The sequence below is a fragment of the Carassius gibelio genome, chromosome B7, assembly GCF_023724105.1.
Source record: "Carassius gibelio isolate Cgi1373 ecotype wild population from Czech Republic chromosome B7, carGib1.2-hapl.c, whole genome shotgun sequence".
In the NCBI taxonomy this organism is placed as follows: Eukaryota; Metazoa; Chordata; class Actinopteri; order Cypriniformes; family Cyprinidae; genus Carassius; species Carassius gibelio.
Window position 1 is genome coordinate 34346668 of NC_068402.1, and position 27119 is coordinate 34373786.

Consider the following 27119-nt stretch of genomic DNA (forward strand, 5'->3'; position numbering starts at 1 on the left):
ATGTGATTATAAGAACTAACACAATGACAGGATTAAATATACCTTTAAAGTAAACTTGTTATATGCAGATTCAAATAAGGTTTGTGAGGCACAGTGGGATCTCACACTATCTTTTTTAAAGTCTAGGTCTAGGTGAGCCACCTGCTGATTTCATTTCTTTTCCTCATTTGTCTGCAGTTGTTTTGCCACCGCTGCTTGTGAACTCTAGAGCAGGAGATCCATTGTGCTCCGTTCTTTTTCTTGGAAAAAGAGCATTCAGTGGAAGATATCTGACTTGAAGTCAGATGAACTTACGCAATGCTCTGTGAAAGCTGCAGAAATAAATGTGCTGGGAAGTTGTGAAGTGCATCATTCCCATGTTGAACAAGTGCAGCTTCCCATTCAAGGCTCAGCCTCACTGACTTAACAAATGTCGAAGATAGGATACATTTTGCAATAAAAGTAGTTTAGATTTTTTTTTATTCTTTGCAGAAAATGTGCAATGCTTGCATGCCCGTATAAAAAAAAGCAATCACACTTTTAGGTTGTTGTTATGATTGTTTAATGTTTTTGAAAAACGTCTCTTATAATAATAGTTATTCAAAAATACAGTAAAACAGTAATTTTATTAAATATTATTACAATTTAAATTTCAATATTATTACATTTACAATTTCTCCAGTGCTACATGATCCTCCAGTAATTATTATCTGTTTTGATGCAGAATTTTTGTTGGTGCTCAATTATTAATAATTGTTGAGAACAGTTTTTACTAATATGTTTTGTGGAAACCTTGGTAGAATTTCTTTTAAGTTGTACCATGGATTTAGCTTGTCCTTGCTAATTACAAATATTAATCCCATTCTGTTTTTTTATTAAAATTGTTTAGCTTACGTTACTTATAACATTTTGAGTGGTAGTGTATATTAAGCAGCAAAAACTGTTTTCTAAATTGATAATAGCAAGAAATGTTTCTTGAGCAGCAAATCAGAATATTAGAATGATTTCTGAAGGATCATGTGACACTGAAGACTGGAGTAATTCAGGGATAAATTACACTTTAAAATGGATTAAAATAGAAAACAGTTATTTTACATTTATATAATATTTCACAATATATAATTATACATTTTTACTCTATTTTTTGATAATATAAATGCTGCATTTGTGTGCATATGTCCTGTAAAAAAAAATCTTTATTTCTCCTAACTTTTGACCAGTATTGTATCATCCATGTAGGTAGCTCAAGTTCAAGTTTGAAACCATTAGGAATAGTAGTAGCATGTTTTTGCATTTAAATTGATCGAAACTTCTGTTTTAGAGAAGCATTCCTAGAAAGTGATTAAAATAAAGCTTTTGGTTTAGAGGAAGTTGACTTGTTCCCTTTCTTGCCTCACAGCAAACAGTGTGCCAGTTATGCAGTGAGCAAATGAGTCACATCATGTGACTGCAGATCCCACAGCAGACTGAGTTTTAGGGAACGACGTGTCACATTCAACATGCCACTCACACTTGTGCAGCAGCACGTATAGTTTGTGATGAGTCACAGTCACTCCACATCCTCCCTCCTTTCTGGAAGTGCTGTCCTGCAGCAGACAAACAGCACTCTACTGATCGGTCTTGACCTCTTGGTGAGAGACATGTCTCATTACTGGCATTTAAGTGGATGTGTGTGATTACTGTACAAACTGAGCTGAAAATGTGATAACTTGAGGATGTGTCTAATGGTTCATTGACATAGATAGTAAGAGTATCCAGAATTAATATTAATTATTCATTATTATAAAAAAACTATTTTAATTAAAAAAAAAATATTTTTCAAATTTTAAGTTAAAATTTCCGCTCGCTCTGTTTTTATTTTTTTATTATTATTTTATTTTTAAAATGTACACCGAACTTTAAACTTACCTATGATACTTTTTTGTTTCACTTTTCGATCACTTTGTTTTAGATGACTGCTGGAGTAGAACGGTGTGTATAAAACCTGTTGTAGTTTGCTTTTGCCCGGTTTGTGACTGCCATGTTTCGCTATCTTGATGAGATAATCATCAAGTATTCTAAAACAAAAGTAAGTAAATTGTGAAAGTATACGTACAATATCCACGTGTATGTAAATTCAATGAAACGGTCTTTGTGTAGATTTTATATATTTATGAAAGGAAATGTACAAAATATCATCAAAGAACATGATATTTAGTTAAAATCCTTATGATTTTTCACATAAAAGAAAAATTATAATTTTTACCCAAACAATGTATTGTTGGCTATTGCTACAAAAATATACTTGTGCTACTTTACCTGGAGGTTTTGTGCTCCAGGGTCACATGTGGTAACACTTAACCATTTATAACATTAAGGTTAATGTTTATGTCAACATTCACTATTACAAATACATTTTAAATTTGAAAGTTTCTTATTGTTAACAATAGTTAAAACATTATAAACTAACTTTTGATGATTAATATAATAATTCATATTAGGGCTGTCACTTTTGTGAAAAAAAATCATTTTCGATTTTTAAGACATAAGTGTTCATTGAATCGATTGTAAAATCGATTTACCATGTCTAAAAAAAAAAAAAAGATGTTTCCTTTTTCAACGTCAAATAACAGACGAACGAAAAGAGAGCGCTGGAAACGCACAAGTCAGCAATATTTCTTATTTATTGGCATGAAGTTTCGTGCAGAATAACAAACAGCAACAGGAGTGCAACATTCTCGAAAAAATATATATGCAGAGGGGGCGGCTGCCATAACAAAAGAAAAACATCACTGCAGGCTTCAACCTGGCTGCATTTATGATTTAGGCAATTCAAAAATCTCCCAAGATTATTTTAAATGATTCAATCCATTTCAAACAACTCTTCAATCCAACCACACTGATGTCCCAGGGACACTCAGGTACAGCTGCGCAAGGTGGGGGTATTACTGCCAATTTTCCACCACAAAAGCCGGTCGCTGTCAGCTTGCAATGGTCCTTTTCATAACTCAGAATCTCCTGTATCTAGATGCGCGAAATGAGGCGAATTCGCGTCTACCACGCCGCAAGACCTCAATACGCGCGTAAACGCATCTTTACATTGACTTAACATTGAAATAATTCGCCTCAGACGCTCTATTCGCGTTTGGTGTGAACGCAGAGAGGTCGCTTTCGACGTCACTGGGTCTTATAGGCGCGTAAAATTGCTGGTATTTTCTGTATAGCTTTCGCAAGGCATACTGCACTTTGGGAATTTGTTATTTTCTTTTTCTGCTTGTTTGTGAGTTTTGTTACATCTATTTTTTCAATTGTTTAATTATTTTAAAATTAATAGTGTACATATTTGGTTAAAATCAATTCCCTATTTTCATTTCAACTTTTTTTGGTTGGTCCGATCGATTGTGCAATCAATTTTTTTACTAAAAGTGACAGTCCTAATTAGGGGCCAAGCACCGAAGGTGCGTAGGCACCTATTGTTTTCGTTGTTGTTAATTATTATTCTTCTTCTTCTTCTTCTTCTTCCTCCGCAAGTCTATGGCAGCCCATAGAACCGATTGCGGGAAAGTTGTATAATTTGGCACACTGATAGAGGACAGTCCCAACATTAACTATAGCAAATTTTAAATCTCTAACTCCTACTCTCTAGCGCCACCACTTGTCCAAACTTTCAATGTTTGAATGCCAATAACTTTTGAACCGTAAGCCAGAAAATGGAGATTCTTTTTTCCTCTGAATCCTTGGCTCATGCCCATGCTCATGTCAAAAATCGCAAGGTTTAGTTTTTTCGCTATTTTCGAACTCGTCCTAGACGGTTTGTCCGATTTTCACGAAAATTGGCTCAGATCATCTTCAGACCATCCTGGCTAAAAGTTATGGAATTCAAGTTGATCCGTCCAACCATTCTCGAATGACACGTGAAAAAATATGACGAAAAGCACGCAAAAATACATGTGAGGCTGGCTATATCTCAGCAACGGTTTGGCATATTGAGACCAAACTTGGTGTCTGTTAAAATAAAAATGGTCTCACTATATTCTGTAGGTCATGCCAAGAGCATTGATACCAATTATCCGAAAATTGGCTATACTTCCTGTCCGCCATTTTGCTTAATGTTGAAAACCTACTTTTTCGAACTCCTCCTAGACCGTTAGTACGATTTTCACCAAATTTGACGTGGATCATCTTCAGACCATGATGGCAAAAAGTTATGGATTTTGTGTCGATATACGAAACGGTTCTCATTTAGCGCATCAACGAATTTGCTGGAAGGGTGCCAAAATGCATTTGAGGCTGTATCTCTGCAACGATTTGACATATTTGCACCAAACTTTGTATGTGTCATCGTCACCTCACACTGACCATGCCACATAAATTTGGTAACAGCGCCACCAATTGGTTACACGTGATAAGCCAATAAATCCTATTACTAGTTGTTGTGTTTATTGTTTTCAAGCCATTTTGCCTAAAATAATCTTAAAACTGTCTTAATTACTCGTTCCTGCCGTTCGTCTGAAGCTTGCTTCTGTAGTGTTTGGCCCTGTTATTGCTGCTTGCAGCTATATTTAATATTAATATGTTTGTTAATTTTTTTTTTTTTATGGTTATGCACTATTTTAGTTTTCATTCAGTGTCCATTTGAATAACTATTGGTTGATTAATCGGTATCTGTAAAATCGGTCGACCTCTAAGATTTGTTTGTTCATTGGAACGGATTTGCTTACCACCGGATCCTCTGCAGTGAATGGGTGCCATCAGAATGAGAGTCCAAATAATAATTGATGGACTGGAGTCATGTGGATTACTTGTTGATTATCTTGATGTTTTTATCAGTTGTTTGGACTCTCATTCTGATGGAACCCATTCATTGCAGAGGATCCATTTGTGAGCAAGTGATGTGTTTTAACATATTATCTGATATTTAAGAGATATAGTGACTTCTCTGTGCTACCATTTCCTGTGTTCCTGTTTTTTTCTATCTGTGTGTCTTTTTTTTTTTTTTGGCAAACCAAAGTTTTTAATAAAAGCAGTAAAGCTGTTTTCTTAAAAAGTATAGTCAAAGATTATGCCAAACTTCTTAAAGAGGTTTTATTTTCAAGAATTTCATTCATGGTAGACATCCCTTAGACCTAGGTGATCCTGGGGCATACTGTATCTGGGGACCAGAACACCTTCAACCTGTAAACAACAAATAAGCAACTACTTAGCATCAAGACGAGTTTTGCACAGACAAACATATTCTTCAGGAAAATCTAGTCGAACCACGATAAGGTCTCCCCACAGAATAATTGGGATCTTTTATGGTAAAGGATTACAGACTTTACTCCGAGTTCATTTCCAGTGATTTAATTGTGTACAGAAGCTTAGAATGATGGAATGTTCCAGCGCCTCTGGCAAACGACACAATTCATTCCAAACCTGAGAAAGAACTGAAAGAGAAAAGCGCATGCTGCACCATACATGGGGGGTCAGGAACGCGAGATCTGTGCATGGACTGATGTTTTAGATTTGCCTCTGTCTTTACATTCAGATGTTTATGCCAGAATGGAGAACAGAGATGGTGACTGGGTTTTGTTTAGAAATATAATCCTGGTGTTGCTTCCAGCAGCTTATGTAAGACAATTTAAAACTTATAAAAGTGACAAATCGTTTAAAAATAAATTAGCTTTTATTGTAGATAAAGATTTTGTTTAACAGAGTGCCACGTCATACACTACAAATTGTGAATCCGGAACTTTTCATAAAGCTATAAAACCAAGAGCCATTTTTTTCATTAAAAAGCCGAGTCATCTGGATTTGACTATTTCCAAGATCCTATTAAAACATAATGTCAGTCCCAGACCAGTTGATCTTTTTATGCAACACATTTTTATTTAAAAGCTTTGTCCAGTTTAAATATGACAGTGTCGTGTCAGTTAAGAATTTAAAATATGAAATTTCTTCTAAATTGATAATTGGAACATCCCGAAAACTGGCTTTTCCAATTTACATGATATTATATAAAATATTAAAAGCATATGCATTAAAACAGCTCCTAAGCATTGGAAACAAACTGGATGGAAGCCAAGCCAAAAATAATCACAACTTCTGTTTATTCCCCATATACAGTATGTTTATCCATATTCATTAAAACAAAAATGTGATGCCTGGACATGAAACCAATACCATGACATATTGTCATGCCTTGGTAATAACACTTATATAACACCAAGGGATATAGCAAGTGATGTCATGTTTTGTGCACAATTGGCCAAAGCTCTTTTTATCATCAGTTTATATACTTCAGTGCTATCATCTAACATCTCCCTGTCTCTGTTTACTCGCAGGACTGTTCCAGCTCAGAGGAATACACTGTAGCCGCCGCCTTGCTGCCCCTGACAACGGCCTTCTACCGGGTAAGTAAGAGTTGAGCTCAGGCTGACAGCAGGCATACTGGCAGCTCTTGTTACTGGATCTTAATCACAGCACTTCAACACTGGCACCAGCGTTCATTAAATCCACCTGTCTCCATCTGCTTAGTTTAACTCTTAAGGCCCTGATATACTTCAGGAATAAACTGTTTTATCCAGCCAAAACAAAGTTTGTTTGGAGTTCATTAGGAGAGTTTGAAACAGCTTGTCAGTGCAAATTTTCCAAAACACCTTCAAACTACCATTGATCCATGGCTATTATGCAATATATTCTCTGGTTCATTTCTTCTGTTCAGTCCGTCGAGATCAGACATTCACGAGTGAAAACATGAGCATGCTGCAGAGCTGCTTTTTAGTAGGGATTGAAGTTGTAATTCTAGTTGAAAGCAATGCAGACACTTGCTTTAAAGCAATCTATCTGTAAATTGTTATATACAGTAAATGAACATGACTTGACTGGAGCACAGAGTTGCATAACTGGTTCATCCATATCCACATCGTTCAAAATATCTTCTTTTGTGTTTGGCACAAGAAAGAAATTAATACAGGTTTGGGTCAATGTGACTGAGTAATTAATGACAGAAATGAAATTTTAGGGTGATCTATCCCTTGACAATAATGACAGTAGGGTGCATGTTTAATAGGCCTACTGTCCCTTTAATACCTGCATGCATCTGATATTCAGGCACGTATACGTTTTTCTCTCAATGGTTTACTTTCATTTTAGACATAACCAACTGAGTCTACATGAAAACCTTGTGTGTGTTGACAGTATTAGTGCAAAAGATAATTTAGTTCAATAATCAGGCGATGTTTGACAGGATTCAGCGCGCACTTTGGGTGTATGACGTGCTCAGAAAAAGCACAGGTCAGGCCAGCGTGCGAATTAAACATTTAAAAGCACATGTAGATAACGAGAGAGTAACTCTACCGCTGAGTTAACATTGATGTGAATGCATGTGGTGTTGTACAGTTTATGACGGTGGTGCCAGAACTGCAGCTGATAGAATGTGCGCTGGTGCACCATACTACCATATTTCTACTAAAGCTGATCGTGGAGACATTTTTATCGTCCACTATCAAAAATCATCATATCACACAGCCCCAACTAAAAGTATATTCCTGAGTAAAACTTCTTTTTACTCCTAAGTAAAGAAGGGAAAAAACTTTGCTGTGAGTACAATTAGACTTTGTGATCCACTCTATTCAGCCCATCGCTGAAGAAAACCACTGAGAAGCGTGACAGTCAGTTTAGCCTAGTTCGGTTTCACTGTGGTACAGTGTGGGGGGAAGTGTTGGAGAGTGTCTGGCTTTCAACACCAATCCATCACGTACCCACATTATAGTTGTCATAGAGACAGACACAACTAACGGTGTTGCTTTTGAATTTTGGGCTGCTCTGCGATCCGCCTGCTGTGACTCACACTATGCACAGAAGATATGTGATGTGATCAAATATCATGTCGGTGACCCTCATGCTCATTTGTGGGACAGTAGCATTTAAAAAAAGCTTAGACACCTAACTGTAACACTATACATTATAAATTTGCATGGTCATCGTGACCCAAAATCTTATGATATGAATTTGTTTCTTCCATCCAGGAATGCATTTAAATTCCTTTGGGTTTTAAATGACCTCCAGGAAACTTATCGGTCTAAAAATAACGGTTTGCAGTTTTATCAGAAAGTACTGTCAGAAAGACTGTAATTGAAAATAGCTTGAATTTCATACCTTGAAGAGTCGCAGGTAGTTGCCCAGGAGTTGCTTGCTGTGCACTTGCTAGGGCATTACAGCATATGGTTGCATTTTGGATAGGGCTACATGATTTGGGTGAAAATTTTTATTTAATTTATATAAAATAAAAAATAAAAATCAGAAATTGTGGTTGCAATTTAAAATGTTTTTTTTTTTTTTTTCAGGTTCGATTTAATTTTTTTTAGGGCTGTACAATTTGGCCAAATGTTGTGATTATATATCAATAATTATAATAAAAAATAATAACCCTAATAATTATAATTATTGTTGTTGTTACTTATAAATATTAAGCAAAACTGTAAGCTATTGTAATATTGCTCTCGAGAAAAAAGTTGAGTGTTTAGAAAGATTAATATAATACATTTATTTTATAATACGTTTAAAATTATATAAATTATCATAGTATTTACTTGAAACAGTTTCCACTCAGAAATTGCTAGCAAATTTAACAAATCATTACAAAGAAGCAGCAAGTAACATGACATTTTTAGGTAAAAAACCTACTCCAATATTTAAAATCACAAGAACGGTGTATTTATCTTAATTTGTTTCTTTCTTTTTTTATTTACTTCTATCTACATGTGTAAAACAACAAAAATCTTGTGTTTCTCTGTGCAACACAGTTCATATATAAGGAATTAATTTACAACAGGCCTTTGAATTATTAGAAAAATAATGCAGACCCTAAGTGTTAGTCCAAATTATTTCAGATGCCCTATTACTGTGAACTGTGAACTTTTATATGTGTGTAAAAGAAAAAAAAAATGTTGTGTAACAGTGCTGGATAGTTACATGTTAAGTTTAAAACTCAGGGCTAGTAGTTCGTCCACATGCAACTGAGCACCACTAATTAGTTAAAGAGATGCGTAATCCGAAATGTTTCCACAGTCATTGTTCATTTTAATTGATGAGATGCACCTGCCACAAACCGTTTTGGAGAGCTGAAGATTTCGTGCAGAGGCAAACGATTCAAGTCTTTCATGAAGACATCTGAAAGCTATTTCTTCAAACCTTGAATTTCCTGTTTTTCAGTTTTCCTGTTTTTCAGTTTTCCTGTTTCACATTTGCCATTTTTATGTAATCAATCCTGATTAAAGCATTAGACTAAAAAGAGCTGACAGATTTGTGAAGCCCTCATGACGGATAAACAGCACATTCAACAAGAGAGATAAATGAAACCTTGTTTGTTTTGCAGCGCTCCAGAAGGATTCATGCCACTGATATCACACAAACCAAAGGCTAAATTATTAAGGTCAACTCAACAAATATATTTTACATATTACCTGAAATCAGTTCTAACTCCAGCAAGATGCACTAAAATGCTGTGCAGTGGCTCTAATCTGTGTTCTGGCTATCCTTAGATGATCTCTGTCGCACAACATTTAAAACCTCATGCATTTTTCCACGAGTCTGAGATTCACATGCCTTCCCCTTCACTCCCAGTAGCCTTGTACTAAACCACACTGCATGTTATTGAGGTTCTCAGTGCATGCTTGGCAGGGGATAAAGGCTTCCTCTCATTAGATGACCCAACTGAAGTATGGACATTACCGCAGAGACACTAGAGCTCACTGTTGCATTTGCATTCTTGAAGCGCAAGTGTGATCTCTCAAGAAGTTGCATGATTCAAGGTATCACTCATAGCACAAATGGCTGAATATGAATGATCAATAGGTTATGCATCTGGGATAAGGGTTTGTTTGTATCCCTAACCCTAAGTATGAGTAACTGCAATGCTTGTAGTAGCAAAAAAACTTTTTTTTTTCTACCTCTGGGCCAAAGAGACTCAAAGACTCGACCAGAAAGTCAACAAAACAATTCCCACAAAGATCCGCTCCATTTACAACTACCTCTTTGCCTTGATTTACAACCTAAACCTTTTTCAGCATTGTAAATGAGGGCTTTTACTTAGCCTGAATAACTCTTAGCTCATTGTTTCTTGGCTTGAGAATGAATTTATGCCATGGATACCTCAAAGTCACCTCAAATGGAGATTTGTAGGACGAAAAACAACTTGACACCTGATACGTCATTGCTTTCCTTATGAGAAATCACATGCTCTCACAAACGTCAGGTTTGCCGTAGCAGGTCAAAAGGTTTCTAACAACTGATCTGCACGCATCTCATTTAGCCTTTGATTCATTCTCTTTCTTCTGGGAAATGATGTGCCTCGGGGCAGTTAATTGATTTTAGTAAAATACTGGGCTATCATTCACAGATCATCACTCAAATAAAGCCTTCCTGCTCATTGAACAGTTAAAGATGCCATATAAAGACCTTTTACAAGTGTTATAGTAGGGGATACAAGGTATGGAAAAAATTAGGTCAGAGTCTGGCTTTTGATATTGCATTTTAGCCTCATTTGCTCTCTGTATAAACAGGTTTTGAGAATAAAATATTTTGTTTGCAACGTGACACAATAAGTCATTCCAAACATATTTTATGTTTAGTAACATCAATTTGGAGCAGGATTTTAGGTCAGTGAGATTTCAGTGTGGGTCGGGACCCTGTAAAATGCCAAAGTAGTCCAATTAATTCAACCATCAAAACTTTCTGTTGCAGTCTGTCAGTCATATAATGGAAGTGAATGGGAATCATGGCTTTGAGAGTCTAAAACATACTCAAACTAAACCAATTTAAAACGGAACAGTTCAGACATTGTGGTGAAAATCAGAAGTAAAAACAAAACTATGTAAATACTGTTCAGTTACTTGCACAGACCAATTGTTTTGTGTCTTTACACATCAATGTGTCGTCACGAGCCGTAGGGTTTAATTTGGTTTTGTTTGAGTATGTTTTAGACTCTCAAAGCAGTGATTCCCATTCACTTCCATTTAGTGCTGCAACGACGCATCGATGTCATCGATTACGTCGACTGCAAAAATACGACAACGTGCGTGAAATGCGTCAATGCGTCACACTGTTTACATCTCGCGTAATGGCATACTGGGAATGGAGAAAGTTGCATTCTGTCACAAAAACAGAAACCACTGTTATCAAAAGTATGGGACATACTTTAAACAGAGGCCAAATAAAATGGCCCTTTGTTCCCTTTGCAAAACCGATATGGTGTACCACGGCAGCACAAATGCGATGCACGAGCACCTCAGAGGAAAACATCCTGGCGTTCTCCGGTGTTACAGTTTATCTGGTCACCGTGTCTGCCAGTTAAACTGTAGCACCGGAGTCTGCCGTTGCTAAGCAACCATGACGTGCTCGGAAATTTCAGCAAAGGATAAATGGATTTGCAGTATAAAAATCGCTTGCAGTAGCTCTGCTACTAAATTTATTTCAAAATGGCAATCCATATACAGCTATGATCAGCAGTTTCTTCATCTTAGCTGAGCTTTCAACGTTGTTATGGGAAAGGATGAAACGGTTAGTAAGTCAGATGACCCGCGGTGCGCTTGCGGCATTCTGAAAAGTTTAGATGTTTTTAACTCGATGCGGTGCGGACGCGCCTGTTTTCGCTTGCGCGTAACGACCGCGTCGCTTCCATTATGAGCGCGTCTACATTGGAAATAATGAACTTGTGAATATGTGAACGGCCCCTTAAAAGACAGGGCGCCACGAGACAACAATCACAAACCACCGAGCTACCCCGAATCAACTCCAGATCTGGAAACCATGCTAAACCATAGCAAAATGTGACTACATTATATGGTTTGTGATGCTAAAGAACATTTCATGACATCTCAGACAACTGTAAATTTGTGGCTACTGTTGTTTAATTATAAGCGCTATTGTAAACTCATATTTACCATAGTAAAAAAAATTCCTTTGCCTCTTTATTTTTGTATACTGTAAAAACTCTAACCACATTGGTTGAAAATGAATAAAGGTTGAAATATTGTATTAGAAGCTGTACTTATATTTTTTTGTAAAGTTATCCAAAGGATTCATTAGCTAATCAAAAAAAGAACATTAGATTAATTATTTATTGTAATAAAAATCATTGTTAGAATAGTCGACAGAAAAAATAATCGTTAGTTGTAGCTCTACTTCCATTATATGACTGCCAGACTGCAATTGTTTGTGTTAAAAATCTTTGTTCATTTCATAAAATTTTCATTTTTGGGTGAACTATCCCTTTAACTTTATCTTAAAATAATTGTGAAAGAAATATGTTTATGTTGCACAATAGAATGTTGCAATAATACAACTATTAAAACTTTATTTTTTAAGAATTAAATTTTAACAGCAAACCTGTCATGCAGCACTTTGTTTGCAAAAGGGGATTATTACATATTAATTTTATTTACATTTTAAAAGATTCATAAAAATGTTTGTTTTATGTCTTTAACTAATTATTACCACTTATAATTAAATATATTTACATTGTCATTTAGCAGACGCTTTTATCCAAAGCGACTTACAAATGAGAACAATGGAAACAAACAAAATCAACAAAAGAGCAGTGATATGCAAGTGCTATAACAAGTTTCAGTTAGTCTAAGAATTATTATTATTATTATTATTATATTGAGTCATAAATATGCAGAATTGGGGGGAAATAATTTGGAATAAATAAATCTGGAATTTTCGAATATATAACATTTTATGGATGAATGGAGTGGATGGGTTTTTCTGCTGTTTTGTTATGATATATTTATGTTCTTATATTTGTGAGAATATGATAATTTTTCCTCGCACTTTAACATCGTTAGCTGGCTCATTGTGGCATTCCTCCAGCACATTGTTGTCTTTCCCAGAGGGCTATGCTGTTCTGTAGTCAAGGTCTGCATGCCATCGGACATGGGAACATACTCAACATGCTCTCTTTTTACCCCACTCACGACCGAGATCGTCAGGTGTCATTGTTGCTGCACTGTGAAGTTATGTCTGCTGTGACGGCTGGGAAGGTTGTAGATCTTTCAGGGGCTTATTTTGTTCTGTGTGTGCACCTGTAGCATGAGTCTACATCACTGGTGCAGTCTGTCTTGGGATGTTGATAGGAGTGTTTAAAATTGCTCTTCTCACACTCACAATGCTGTGCCTGTGTGTCATGAAAACTTATAGTTTGATTATTGTACACAGTGTATGCAGCATTAGCTATTTATTGTTCTGCTGTATTTGTTGTCCTATTAGTTGTAATTTAATCGCTGCTGTTTACTTGACAAGAATTAGCTATACAATTTCTATGGTATCAAAAATTTTGATAACATAAAGACCATCTTGTGATATAACGTAAAATAATATTACTCATATTTCAGCATTAATCTGTTAATTGTGAAATTGCGATCTCGCTGCTGCTTCTGCACCGCATACACATACTGTACGTGCACTGCAGGTGGAGTACGTGTGAACCTGGCGTAAAAAATATATTTCAACATCTGAGGCACCGCTACAATGAGCTCTATGACCAATGCATGGCAAAAAAAGAAAAATAAATCCCTGTAAGTATCACGGGATTTAAAAAAATATATTATTTATTTATTTTGCCATATATCTAGACATTTTGTCACACCGTTACATTGTGATTATTTTGACTTATGTCTGTTCTACAGGCATGTTACAACTTTTTGATAAAGCTGTAATTGGTTTTCTTTTGGAAATATGTTTCAAATTCATACTGAATGCATTTATCACTGTAAAGCATGTCTGTGTGTGTCAAAATTGTAAATAAAATCGAAATCGCAAAATTTATCAGAAATCGCGATAGTTTTTTTTCCCTGTCCATATCGCACAGCCCTAGTTAATATGCATGCGATTGGTATGAGTACCAAAAGTTTTCTGCAAATAAGGAGTTGTATAATTAAATATGCACTAATTTGCATATAAAGAACAAAAATGTTAACTTTGTATTTTTATTTTCCTTTTGTTGACTTGTTAGAGTCAGAAGTGTTTACTCAGAGGATCTTGGATATGAACAGCCAGAAAAAAACATAAACAAATACATTTTTAAGGAATTAAATGTAAAAAACAAAAACAGTTTGTAAAGTTTGTTGGTCCAGTTTTGACCAACCTACCACTTGCACTGACTGTCACATACTGCATAGATCCACGTGACTGTATTATGGGAAAGGGAGAGATTTTCCATTGTGTTTGTCTGTAAATAATGTCATGTCTGTATTTGTTATGTAAAGTATCGGGTATCTGTCTTAAAATAATAAATGAATGTCATTTGTGCATACAGTTGTGGTTTGAATGTACCACAAATGTCTTTGGCATTCTCTGCAGCAGGCAAGTGTTTCAGCCACAGTTCAACAGAATTGGTTTTAGGGTGTCTGTTGTCGTCGAGGCGTTACATTAATTTCTTGTCCATTCACGAGCTAGCATAACCCTGCCATGGCTCTCGCTGACCATAGCTTGACCTTCTCCTGTTTACTTTGCATTGTGGGACATGATTACAGCATGTCCTCCATACCGATGGGCCAGACGGCTCTGATTTTTCAACCATTTAACATTTTGTCCTGATGTTCGTTGTTGCTCTTCTTGTTTTACATAAATCAGAATTGTAAATGCGCTGTTTAAGCCTAGATGTCTTTTAGCTCACATGGACGTGCATATTTTAAGACACAATGCATTTAAATTGGACTGTTTTGATTCCTTCCTGGCTCTACAAATGGAATGTTTCTTAGTATTAAGTAAGCAGGGATTTGTTCCATAATGTTGGTAAATCATTACCCTGTGCTGTTCATGAATCACAGTGAGATCTTTTTTTTCTGACACAAAATACGCATTTGCTGTTTATCCCTATTGGGAAATTCAACTAAAAGACTGGCAGAAGATCTGGTAGACCTTCTTGTTCAAGGTGGCCGGAGCTGATAGGCCATCTTGGACCAAAAACAAACCAGCCATCATGTTGATAAACCATCTTTATCTCAAGGGTTCAGAATGGAAGCAATATGCAGTGAGAAAGAATCATAAAGTCTCTTTTTAGGAGAAGGTTGGTGATTTGGTGTGACAAGCAAAAACTCCTACTGACAACCAACAGTTGAGACCTCTATTATTTAGAAGAAAGACCATCAAAATGTCTTGTACTCTTTCAAGGGCATCAGTTTTAAGTCCACATCTCCTGTCCGCCATTAAACACTTTTAGGAAGTCTGATCAAACAAACCCCCAGGGAATGCAATATCTTGACATGTGCTCTTTTATCAAGGCTGTACAGTTGGAAGAGGTCAAACTGACCCCCTCACATCTGCTGTCAGCGAACCGGCCAATCTGCTCACATCCACCTCCATCTGCTGCCAGTCACATCCATGTTGAAGACAAATAGTACTACTCTGGCTGCGCGTTCTTGGTCCACATCTTACAATAACAACTGCACCGATTCCCCTGCTGCATTTCTTGCCACTTTTTCACTCAGCTCCATCTGTATGTCAGCCTTGAGGAAACGGGGTCTAGACAGCCTCAGAATATCTGCAAGTTCTCAAAGCTTCAACCTGGCCAGCTAGCTATATCTGCTAGAATTATGGATGAGCGGGATTTATCAGCACAGCTTAATGTGGATAAATTGGTATTATAGGGTCTCCTGGTGTTGAAATACATATTAGGCATTCCAGACTACATAGGGAAAGATCAACTGTCCAAACAAACCTTTACATTCATGTCTTTGCTGGTACTTTCCCAGTAATAGAGAGTGGGAGAATTCATATTTGTCAAAGTGAAACAGCCTTTAGATATACAGGGATTATTCAAGATTTGGGATTGGATTTATTGAAACAGCAAAATGGGCTTCCCAAGTGCCTCTGCTGACGTGATTTTAAAGCGATTAGCTTTCAGAGGTTGTGTCACATTTTGGATGCTGTCTATTGTAAATAGTATGCATTGGTTGGAGCTGATACACAACCACCAAACAAAAACAGCTACCATCTTCCTGAGCCATCTTTATCTCAAGGGTTCAGAATAGCAGTGATCTGCAATATCACGTTCATTATCGCCTGATGAATACGTAATATGAACGCGATATTACGTAGCTTGTAAGTGATCTACGGCTCTGTCTATTAAATGCCGCTCCATTTGAAAGCAGGTGATGGCAATTTAGCGGTAATCACGGAACCAGATTTACTGACTATATGCGCATGATCATATCATTAGATATATCGCCCAGCCCTAATCTGCAGTTTTTTCAATGAACGTTTGTGATTTGAGGTGGCCTGAATGGCAGGTAATGCTGGACAGAGATGCAACAAGTTTGCATTAAGTACACCTCACTTCATGTAATGTAAAATCTGTAAGTTTAAATGTACTATTTCAAATGCATCCATAAATTATTGTTCATATATCATTACCTACAACCTTTTGTGATATGGAAGAGGAGTTTGATGGTTCTCTTATGATATTGTTTTTTAATAACAAATAACTGTGAGACCAAATCAGCCCCAGCTGTTTTTAATGCAGGAAAATGTCAAAGGAGTTGCATCAACACAGTATGCAATAAAGAGGTTTGTGGAATTAAATATGTTCCAACATTAGCGTATTGTCTTTCTGCATCCTCAAATGTATGTTCTTTTTATCACCAGTGAAGCACATACTTTTAGTGCCTGGTAAAGTATGTTAATTGGGACACAGCCAGAATCTGTTCTTGCTTATTACGATGTTTGCTTCCGTCTTTCCATTGCTGCTGATTCTTCTATTTCCCTCTGTCCATCTGCAGTTTCACTTGTGATTGTGGTTTGGTTAGCTGTAAGGAAACTAAGTAGCAAAGACAGTTTGTCATAACGTATGTTCAGGGGTTTTGGGAGGAAAACATTTAATAGTAATTTAATCTGAGGTGTGCAGCTTTACAGACCAATGGAAGGTGAGAAAGATGTCATGCATGGTGTGCAATCCACTAAATTACACATCTGTATGTGCAAATACAACAAATACAGCATTCATAACTTTAGCAGATGTCCTTTAGAGCTAGTAAGCAGCCCACAGGTGATCTGGTTTGCGTCGGAAAGCACCAAAAAACACTAGGGTAAGGTTTTCAAAGTCTTGCTTTGCAATCTCTCTCTGTGAGGCCTACTGTATGTGTTGAGAACATTATGACCACTAAAAAATGACAGATTGCTCCTAAAACCTTTGGCAGCAGTGTGTTACTTTCCTGTTTTCACCATGCTTTCTAATGGACTCCTTTACAAGCAAGCGTACAGCCCAGTTGGTTTCATGAGCTGTGAGGACCCCAGCTCGGCTGATTTGACCTGTTATATAGACAGTAGCAAGCACTGTGTTTATCTTAGCAGGCTGCCAGAGGTCACATTGGGTTGGCCGCTAATCCATCTTCTTGCTTACAGAAACTGGCAGCTGGCGTGGACCAATTTGCCTACACCTGCATACAAGACCATCCTATCTGGACCAATCAGCAATTCTGGGAGGCCACCTTCTACTCTGAGGTGCAAAACCAGATCCGAGCGCTTTACCTCACCACCCCTGAGGAAAAACAACTTATCACTGCCAAGATCAAGGTAAAGTCTTGTAATCTACTTTTTTGTTTGACTAATCCCTACAGTTTTGAAGTTTAAAATGCAATTAATTTAATACAGTGATGTGAATACACATATTCTAATAACTAATTTTGATATTTTATTTTATTTTTAAATTAAAAATGCTGTCTTATAATCTCAGATAATTTAACCTTTCATGACAAGACAAGGTTAGCCTTTTAACTGTCATTTGGTGCAACCATGATATTTATGAATTATAATTTGTAGGTTTATTTAAAATACGTTTTTAAGAACATCAAAAACTATTTTGAAAACAATTAAGATGTGTAAAAGTAATTAAGTATTTTTATTGACCCACTTAACATTGTAGTTATGTTTATGATTGATTTATGATTGCAGTTATGCTTATAAGCGATAAAAGGATAATAAAACAAGAACTCTTACTAGGTGTAAGGTTTGTAAACTAAGACCTTGTATGTTTATGAGTACATTTTGTAGTGACAATTTTAGTTGTTGTTCAAGTCAGAAAAAACGTGGTTGGTTTTGATGGATATCAAAACCTGGCACAATTTCAATAGAAAAGCGATGTAATTTTACCCGGTTTCTCATCTCTTCATCTGACCATCTATCTTTATCAGGAACAGTGTACAATGTCAACAGCGTCCAGTGAGTCAGAACGAACTGCTATGGACCTCGCAGCAGAGCAGTTACGTGCTTGGCCCAGTCTGAGCAAAGAGAAGCAGCAGGAGCTGGTGAAGAACGAGGAGAGCACAGTGTTCAGCCAAGCCATCCACTACGCCAGCCTGATGGTCTATCTGCTCGTACCGCTGGACACCAGCAAAAACAAACTGCTGCGCTCCACACCTGCAGCCGACTGGGAGAGCGGCAGCAACAGCATCCTCACAAACAGGCAAGTTCCCTTGCAGAATATGTTATTTACCATACAGGGACATTCATGCATTTGGCACATGTTTTTATCCAAAGCAACTTACATTTCATTCAAGGCACGCATTTCTGCTTTTCTTGAGAATCGAACCCATGACGTTGGCATTGCTACTGTTTGAGTTACTGGTTATCTCTGCTGTTTCACTTTACTGAATGTAGTTTTCCCACCACTTAAAGGCCGTGTTGCAAGGTAAATTTTTTAACGAATTTGTGCAATTTGCATTTAAACTGTTATCCACTGTATTTTATGTTGGGTATCACAAAACGGAATATAATACGAAAAAGTAGGTACTATCTTACAGCGGTCTCCTTTCCCCCACAATGCATTGCATCACATCACGTTGGGGAGAGAATTTACCAAAGCACGCCTTGAGAGCATTGAGAGTGACTAGAGAGGCGAGTAGTAAACGAGAGAATTCAGATAACGCAGATTATAGATAAATAGATAAATACATAGATAGATATAGATAGACAGACTATCTATATATAGATAGAGAGATAGATAGATAGATAGATAGAGAGATATCGAACAACAGCGACCAAAACGCACTCACTTCCCCTACAGCACAAGCTTTTCAGCGCAGTTTCCATGGGACAGCACCGCCCACACAAGCACCTGCCAAACACAGCAACACACACGCGGCTACGTTTGCAACAAAATATTCACCAGAGGAAGAGATAAACGCTTAGATAAGTCAATATAGCTAGCATGATGCCTTCTATTTCTAGATGACAAAGACAAAGTTTACCAGTACTACGACGCTATGACAAAGGTTACCGGTACTTAATCTGAACTAACGTCATGATCACTGCCACTAGATTTAAAGAAAACGTTGATTTTTTTCACTCGGTGCTACTCAATGACAGTAAAAAATAAAATATATATATATGTGTGTGTGTGTGTGTCGTTATTGTGCACTGCTGTTCGTAAACCAGGTCCAGTGAAACTTTCTGAGTGCAAGGAATTGTAACTAGATTATTTATTTTATTGCAACGTTACATTGACCTAAAATCGTTTTTTCAACGTGTACCACTTGCATAAACACTGCATCCGTAGGCAGTATTATTCGTATGGGCTGTCATCGTTGTGGTCTTTTAAGACCATTTTTGAGACATTTTAAAAATGATATACATATCTTGAGTGATTTATGTACCCATTAATCGAAGTGGTGGTTAACCTGCAACATGGCCTTTAAACTAAAAAAATAAAACATTTAATATGCCATTTTAGCTCAGAACATGCAAATGAAATAATAGGTTTAAAAGTTAAGTATGCTTCCTGCACACTTATTTGCCTTACAGTTAACCTATACCTGCAAATGATTAAAATATCTTCCACATTTTCTCCACAAATTTAATGGATCATTGTGCAAGTTGTGAATCTGTGAAAAGGAAGAAAGGAAAAATGTGTGTTTCGGTGTCCAATAAGGGAAGTCCAAATCAATACAACAAACCTCCCACACACGGATTATTAAAGGTTGTCACTTTCAGTGTTTGGATGATCTGGAGATAAACCTGAAATCAATTACAGCTTTAATAATGGAGTATAATATTGTGAATATTTGAAAATTGTTGAACTAGTTTCATTTGCCTAACTTGGAGCTAGTCTGAGCAGAAGAGTCGGCCAAAGTGTTCAAACCAGAAATCATTTTGCCAGAGGTGGTTTTTAAAACTATAAAAATGCTTATGCAAACAGCATATTTCAAGCACAATTTGCTTTATACCATTACATAATCATTTGAAAAGAATTCAAATCAGTTTCATTGCTTTGAAATAAAAATGTCACAGAGAAGCAAAATGTCAGTGTGTCATTTGTAGTCCTGTAAAGTGAGAGAACTGGTTATGGCTCTAAACACTTTTGCAGGTCAGTGGTGCTCCAGTACGTCTGGCAGACATCAGATCAGTTCAAATGGAAAAGACGCACAGCAGGGGCTGACGGTTGTCCTTTCACCTTGGTTACGAAACACACATTCCAATATAGGCTAAAGCAGCTTGTTTCTCAGCGTCTTCAGCAGAAAACTATACACTTGATTCAGTGAGTGAGCAAAAATGTAAATAGAAGTAGCCCTATCCAGTTATATACCACATTCTTCTCAGCCCCTCCAGTAGCCCAAGTGCTGGTCTGCCATAACCAAAAAAAGATGGAGCGATCGGGATGTAGAGCTTTGTAGTAATAATAATACGGGTGATTTTTGGGAGGCTTCATGTTTGGCCAAATGCATGTCTCTAGAGTTGATCTTTCCCTCCTGCTGTCCTTTTCTCTTCCTCTCAGAAAATGTTCAATGCCAACAACATCACACTGACAGTTTTAAGTGCTAGTCTCATATGTCACGTTTTCTTTCTACTCTTTATTTTTAATAAGTGGTGTTTGATATGGCAAGCATATTATTTTATTTTCACTTGTACCTACGATTAGGGAATATTGTAAATGACTCCTCAGATGATGTCTTTTGTTGAGAAGTATGCTATTACTATACTAAGCGATAGGACTTACTGTTTTCACCTGCCAGACAATAAAATAGGAAGAAAATCCTTTAAGACAGGAATTCACAAACTTTTTTTGTCAAATGCTGAGCCATAAATAATAACATACACAAATATATACAGTATATAAAACAACCACACTCGGCTATATCCTGATTATTGTGCACCCCCATATATTTATTTTAATTTTACATTCAATATAATTCATAATTAGCTTTTCATCAACTCAAACCCTCGTTTGGGAAACCCTTCTTTAAGGCCCTAATATGTTTAATTTTCTGTGTCCACTCCATCTCACACACATTGATGAGTGCAATTCATAAAAATATATATGTACTCCATAAATAAAATAAAATTTACTCTGTATTAATGCATTCAGCATCACTGTGCTAATAATGAAAATTGCTTCACGCTCATTGTACAAGAGCTGGAGCTGAAAACAGACAACAGATTTATACTTTCGGCTTTTGGAAGAATTTGAGATTGGGTTTTTGACCCAGATCCATGTTCGGTTGTGCAATAGTGAACACAACTCAGATTTTCTAAATAAAATGTAATAATCTCATACAAGATTTATTAATGAAAAGTTCTTCTGCAAAAGTTGCATTGATTGGGGATTGCCTGGTTTTACTTTAGTCTTGATTTATTTTCTGCCTGAAATGTCAGGAACAGCTCTATTTGTAAACAGAGTTAGGGAATAACATCATTTTTCCACCAGCACTATGTGCACTATAACCAGGAGATTTCAGAGCTGCCTGCTTCCTAACCGAGGTATTTCAGACCAATTGTGTGCAACAGACTAAACAGACATTGAATTGTGATGGGTTGGTAAACTAAAGTAGCAGAGTTACATCAAAGCTTCTTTAAATAGCTGTGTGTTATTTTAAGAATATTGAGAGTAACGTTGTTGTTGGTTGTGCTGAGTTTAAGTCTGCAATATAACAAGTGTCATGCAATAAACAGTATTGCAGGGAGTGTGGCTGAGAGCTTCGACACTGAGAGCGGATTTGAAGACTCTGAGACCAGTGATGTTGCCAACTCTGTGGGGAGGTTCATCTCTCGTTTCATTGACAAAGTGTGCACAGAGAGTGGAGTGACGCAGGATCATATCAAGAGTCTGCATAGTATGATTCCAGGTAAAACACTGTGTGCACGCTCACTCAACACAGAGCGTTTATACATTTATCACACCAGTCTAAGAACTGAAACATTTTGACAGCTGTACACAGACATTAATTTGCATAACATTAAGATTTTAATAGTTTTATTTAAAAAAAAGAAAAGAAAAAAATAATATATATATTTGTGTATGGTTAGGTGTGCATTTTCAAAGTTTGTAAGTGCTCAACATTTTTACTAGTTGATTTCAGTAGTCCTCTCTTGTGAGAAAGGAATGTATTGCTTCACATATACTCTTTGTGGCCAGAACTGCATGGAAAATAATTATTGTACATTATTTAAAAAATGCTATTCAAAGTAGATTGACTCGCTCTGAAGGGCAATTCAATATATTAAGCAGTTTTGGTAGGAGGATGAAACTGAAATGGATAGTACTGTGACCCATTGACCCTAACCTGTCCACAAAGTTTCCTGAATCAGGTGTTTATCTGTTTCTTCAGGTCTTGTGGCAATGCAGATGGAGACTTTAGAGGCGGTTCATAGAGAAAGCAGAAGACTGCCTCCCATTCAGAAGGTAAGAACTTGCTCTCCACTAGTGAAAGCTAATTCAAAGCTTGTATGTCATTGGGTTTGTTGAGTTTTTGAGAAATTTAGTATTACCGAAGTCTTTTTAAGGTACAGTAAGTCATGTCACTCGGCGGCCATCAAGTCATGTCACTCTCTTTGAATGGGGAAGAATCAAATTTTCCAAAACTGTTCACCAAGCTTACAATAAAATCTCATATTTGAAATCACCAATGAAATCTGACAACAGCTGTATCATAAACGTTGTTCGTTTTGCTCAAATAACATTATTTTTCAGGCTAGACCAGCACGCATGTGTAGTCCTAGCTGCATGTCTCAGAATGCTTACTTCTACAGTAATGCGTTGACTTTACCGATTAGGGATTGGCTCTTTTGCTCCGAAGGCAGGGCTTCGTTTGATAGAGCGGACATATTCAGTGTTGCATGTTTTCCCATTCAATGCCACGTCTTGGGTTTTCTAGTCACTTGTTCACCTATAGATCCTCTGCATTGAATGGGTGCCATCAGAATGAGAGTCTAAATAGCCTATAAAATAATCCAAGAGCCCGTACACACAGAGGTGCATTTAGCTGTATAAAGAAAAATTTAGTATTGTATTGGCGTTTCGTCCAGACAGATACGGCTTTTGGGAGCCTGAAACCACTATTTTTTTTGATAGTGGATAAATCTGAAAACGACACCCTTGCTTTTCGTGTGTACAGCCAATCGGTATATTTTTGTGTAACGATGATGTCATCACCCCGCATGTATACAGCGCTCAAGGTTTATGTGCATGCTCCAAGTCTTTTTCTCCATTTTTAGTGTATCTCTGTGGCAGAATTACAGCACCACATCCTGGTGTGGCATGTATACTACATTGTTTTGAGTCCGTTTCAGTGGTTTTGTGTGTATGCAGATATATTTGAGATTACACCTTTTTTATGGATTTCTTTTTAGAACGAGGAAAAAAGATTGGATAGGAAAAGCTCTGGCTTTGTGTCGATGAGCCCCAAGTAACTGCAGTCTGTCAATTAACACTCTGGGGTCCTAGGGTGTTTTGGGGCCCTGGAGATGTTTTGTGAAGTGAACAGCTCCACGTTTGTGTGAAATCAGCCCATCAGATATGTACAGATCGTGTATTGCTTGCAAGAAAAAACAGTCCAAATTAGTTCTTAACAAATATGAACAACAGGGGATGTGTACAAGGTTTGTGAAAATTACTGACTTAGTTCTTCATGTAATGATGTGTAGTTGAAGTTAAACATTTTTGTTTGTGTGTTCTTTTAGATATTATCTATTATTTAAAACATTATAATGAATCACATCTGAACCAATATAGTATTGTTTATGAAAACTCTGCAGTAAATATTGCCTGACTAGTGAAAAACCTAAAATTGTGTGTAGTCAAAGCTGATGATAAATGGAGACACTTCTGAGATACTTTGGTTAAACAGGGAATTCTAGCCTGGATAAAGTCCTGGTTTCTGTAGAGGACCAAGTTTGTTTTTCAGAAGAAAAAGAAACCACGGTAGATTGTTTATTAGTGTGAAAATCCATGGAAGTAACTGATGGAGATCCCAACTGGCATCCACAGTGTGAGGTGGACTGTTCTTCTAATACCACAGATTTCCACATAACAAATACTTGCTGTAGTTCCCAATTTATTTTATTTTATTTTTGTTGGCGCTGTTTCGGTTATTGTCACCCTTCTGAATCCAACTACTGAGCTAGATAATGACACCAGGACAGGGCCAGGACAGAACATGCTTTCTGGACAATGTAAAAGTTGATGGGTTGTGTCTCTGGTGGTAAACAGGCAGGGCTTGAGTGTGATTACTGTGCCTTGAACTAAACCTAATAAATGATGCTTACTCAATCATAAATACAATCGTTTGTTGTCTGTCAAAAAGCAGACCACAAAGACTTGGCTGTTTTTCTGGTTCAAACTGAATAAAAGTGTAATCTTATATTTCTGTTAAGGAGAAAAGCAGTGAATAAAATAATCTCTGTATCAAAGCATTTGCTCCTGGTCTTCAGCAGACACTAATGAAAATGATATTTCCCAGCCCAAGATCCTGCGGCCTGCCCTGCTACCCGGAGAGGAGCTGGTGTCCGAGGGGCTACGGGTGGTTTTAGACCCTGATGGTCGAGAAGAGGCCACCGGTGGGCTTCTGGGAGGGCCACACATCCTGCCAGCAGAGGGAGCACTCTTCCTTACCACTTACCGTATTGTTTTCAAAGGCACTCCTCATGACCCACTAGGTAAAAACTGCTATCTGAAAGTCAGTTTTGAGCAAAATGATTTAAAAAGTCTTTAATGATGATGTTATAGCTGTTAACATTATGAAATGATCTGCGTGCTGACAATCTCCAGATGTGGTGGAGAAACTCCGCCTCTGTCCATAACCTGTCCTCTAGCTCCAGTTGGTCTGCTTTGGCCCAAGGTTTTCACCTGGCCAAAAAACCCTGTCTGTGGAAGCACTGACGAGGCACGATCCAGTCCTGAAAGTGACAGTGGAAACAAGTGGTCGACCGATATGTGTTTTTTGACAACCGATGCAGATGCCGATATTTTGGAAAGCAGGGGGCCGATAGCAGATTTAAAAACGATATAATTTTTTTAAATATAATTTTTATTCATTAAAAAATATATATATAATTTGAAAATGGATTAAAAATAAATGTGTAAAAGAAACATAATTTAGATGACAGTATTTTTCACAAATAAATATTTAATGAAAATATAATTAAAAACAAAGTAAACACTGTAACCAACAGGTCACTCCGTATTCTGGGAAGTTTGTGTGCAGTGGGAATCATATTTTTCAAATAAAGCCAGGGTAACCCTAATTTTTCATACAGCACTTAGTGAAAATGACATGTATATGACAGTGGGCAAATGCATAAAGCGTAAGAAAGTATTATAATGTTTGCCTTTCTATTACTAATAGGCCTAATATAAAAGCAATTGTTATAATACTTTCTGCATACATTAATTCCTTTGTTAACCATTCTATCTGATTATTAGACAGACTTATATCCGTATTAGATAGAACTGTTAATGACAACGACGAACAAGAGCGAGAGTGTGAGCACCGCCAAAAAAATAAAAAGTCCAGTGTCAATATTTGAAAAATGACAAATATCGGCAGATATATCGGTCTTGGCGAAATATCGGTCGACCACTAGTGGAAACGCGACTGGCCCTGGCACGCACTAGCACACCCACTTTTGGCCTGACAGTGGAAACGCAACTATTGACTGACTTAAGACTTAGTTTCATATGTAAAAGTATCATTGCGTTTTTACCAACATTCTATATTCATAAATAAAAAATTATATTATTTGAAACATGAATCTTGTAACTTTATGTATTCAGTGTAAATGCATTCATGTTACTTCAGAGCTTCATAGAGTACATCTCATACATTTAGTGTATGCATGTTCTGGTTACCAGGATTTCAATGAAGGAACAGAAAGCTCTTATGTTTCATTTAAAATATCGTAGTTTTTTATCAAATTAGGTTGTTAGACTTAAAAGAAAAGTCTTTTGGGTTTGGAACAACATGAGCGTAAGTAAATTATAAAAGAATTACAATTTTAGGATGAACTATATTTTTAGCACATTCAAACTTGCCACCACAAGATGCATCACACTAGGTTTGACGTCAAACCAAGTTTGTTTTAAATGCATTTGAATGTTTTTAATTGAATTCGTATGGGATTGCAACAATTAATCTCGAGTAGGTTGTGAAAGAACTTTGTTTGAAAGAGGTTAGAGAGTTTGCTGTTCTATATTTAGATAGTTTTACCCTGCTGTAATGTGTTTATGTTTGTGTCTGTGTGTGCACAGTTGGCGAACAGGCCGTGATCAGGAGTTTTCCAGTATCCACTTTAACCAAGGAGAAAAAAATCACCATTCAGAACCAGCTACAGCAAAACATGCAGGAGGGGCTTCAGCTAAGATCCGCCTCCTTCCAGGTATTGACGCAAAGAATACGCAGCCAGTAAATAGATAATGTTTTTGTTCATGTATTTTTCGCATATTTCCCAATAGATCTTCTTAACCCTTGACATTGCAAAGCTTACCGCTAATATGGGACACGTTCATTTTAAATAGTTATTTTAAAGTTAGTTATATAATTTTTAAGTTAGCTTTCCTTATTGCCTGTATTTTGGTTTTGAAACTACAACTTCTCCGTTGTGCCTCACTGTCTCAGTTTCTATCAGAAAGTTTCTGATTTCAGAGAACCAGATGCAATCTGTTGTAAAGCACTTTTTTATTAGAGCAGTTATTTAGAAAAGCCTCTTTAGGAATAATTGGATTAAACTTTTTGTTTGCTGAAGAGGAATGTGCACGTTTCAGACGTCTCTCTCTGTTTGACTCATTATCATCATGAAGTCTCTTTATGGATGAGGACAGAGCAAGAGAGCCACATGTTGTGTTCTTCACTATGCATGGACTATAGGGCCATAAAGATTTTATGGCTCATTCCTATCGTTTTACTAACTTA

At 36.8% G+C, this 27119-nt stretch overlaps 1 protein-coding gene across 2 annotated transcripts in view; it reads left to right on the forward strand.

Annotated features, from left to right (window-relative positions):
• The window catches only part of sbf2 (SET binding factor 2), a 128446-nt gene that overhangs the window by 80999 nt on the left and 20328 nt on the right, over positions 1-27119 (forward strand). For both annotated transcript variants that reach the window (XM_052560583.1, XM_052560582.1), the window contains exons 17-23: positions 6282-6350; positions 17344-17514; positions 18132-18403; positions 21886-22058; positions 22542-22615; positions 24672-24867; positions 26459-26586. In XM_052560583.1, the coding sequence (XP_052416543.1) occupies positions 6282-6350; positions 17344-17514; positions 18132-18403; positions 21886-22058; positions 22542-22615; positions 24672-24867; positions 26459-26586 (1083 nt within the window). The remainder of the gene's footprint in view (positions 1-6281; positions 6351-17343; positions 17515-18131; positions 18404-21885; positions 22059-22541; positions 22616-24671; positions 24868-26458; positions 26587-27119) is intronic.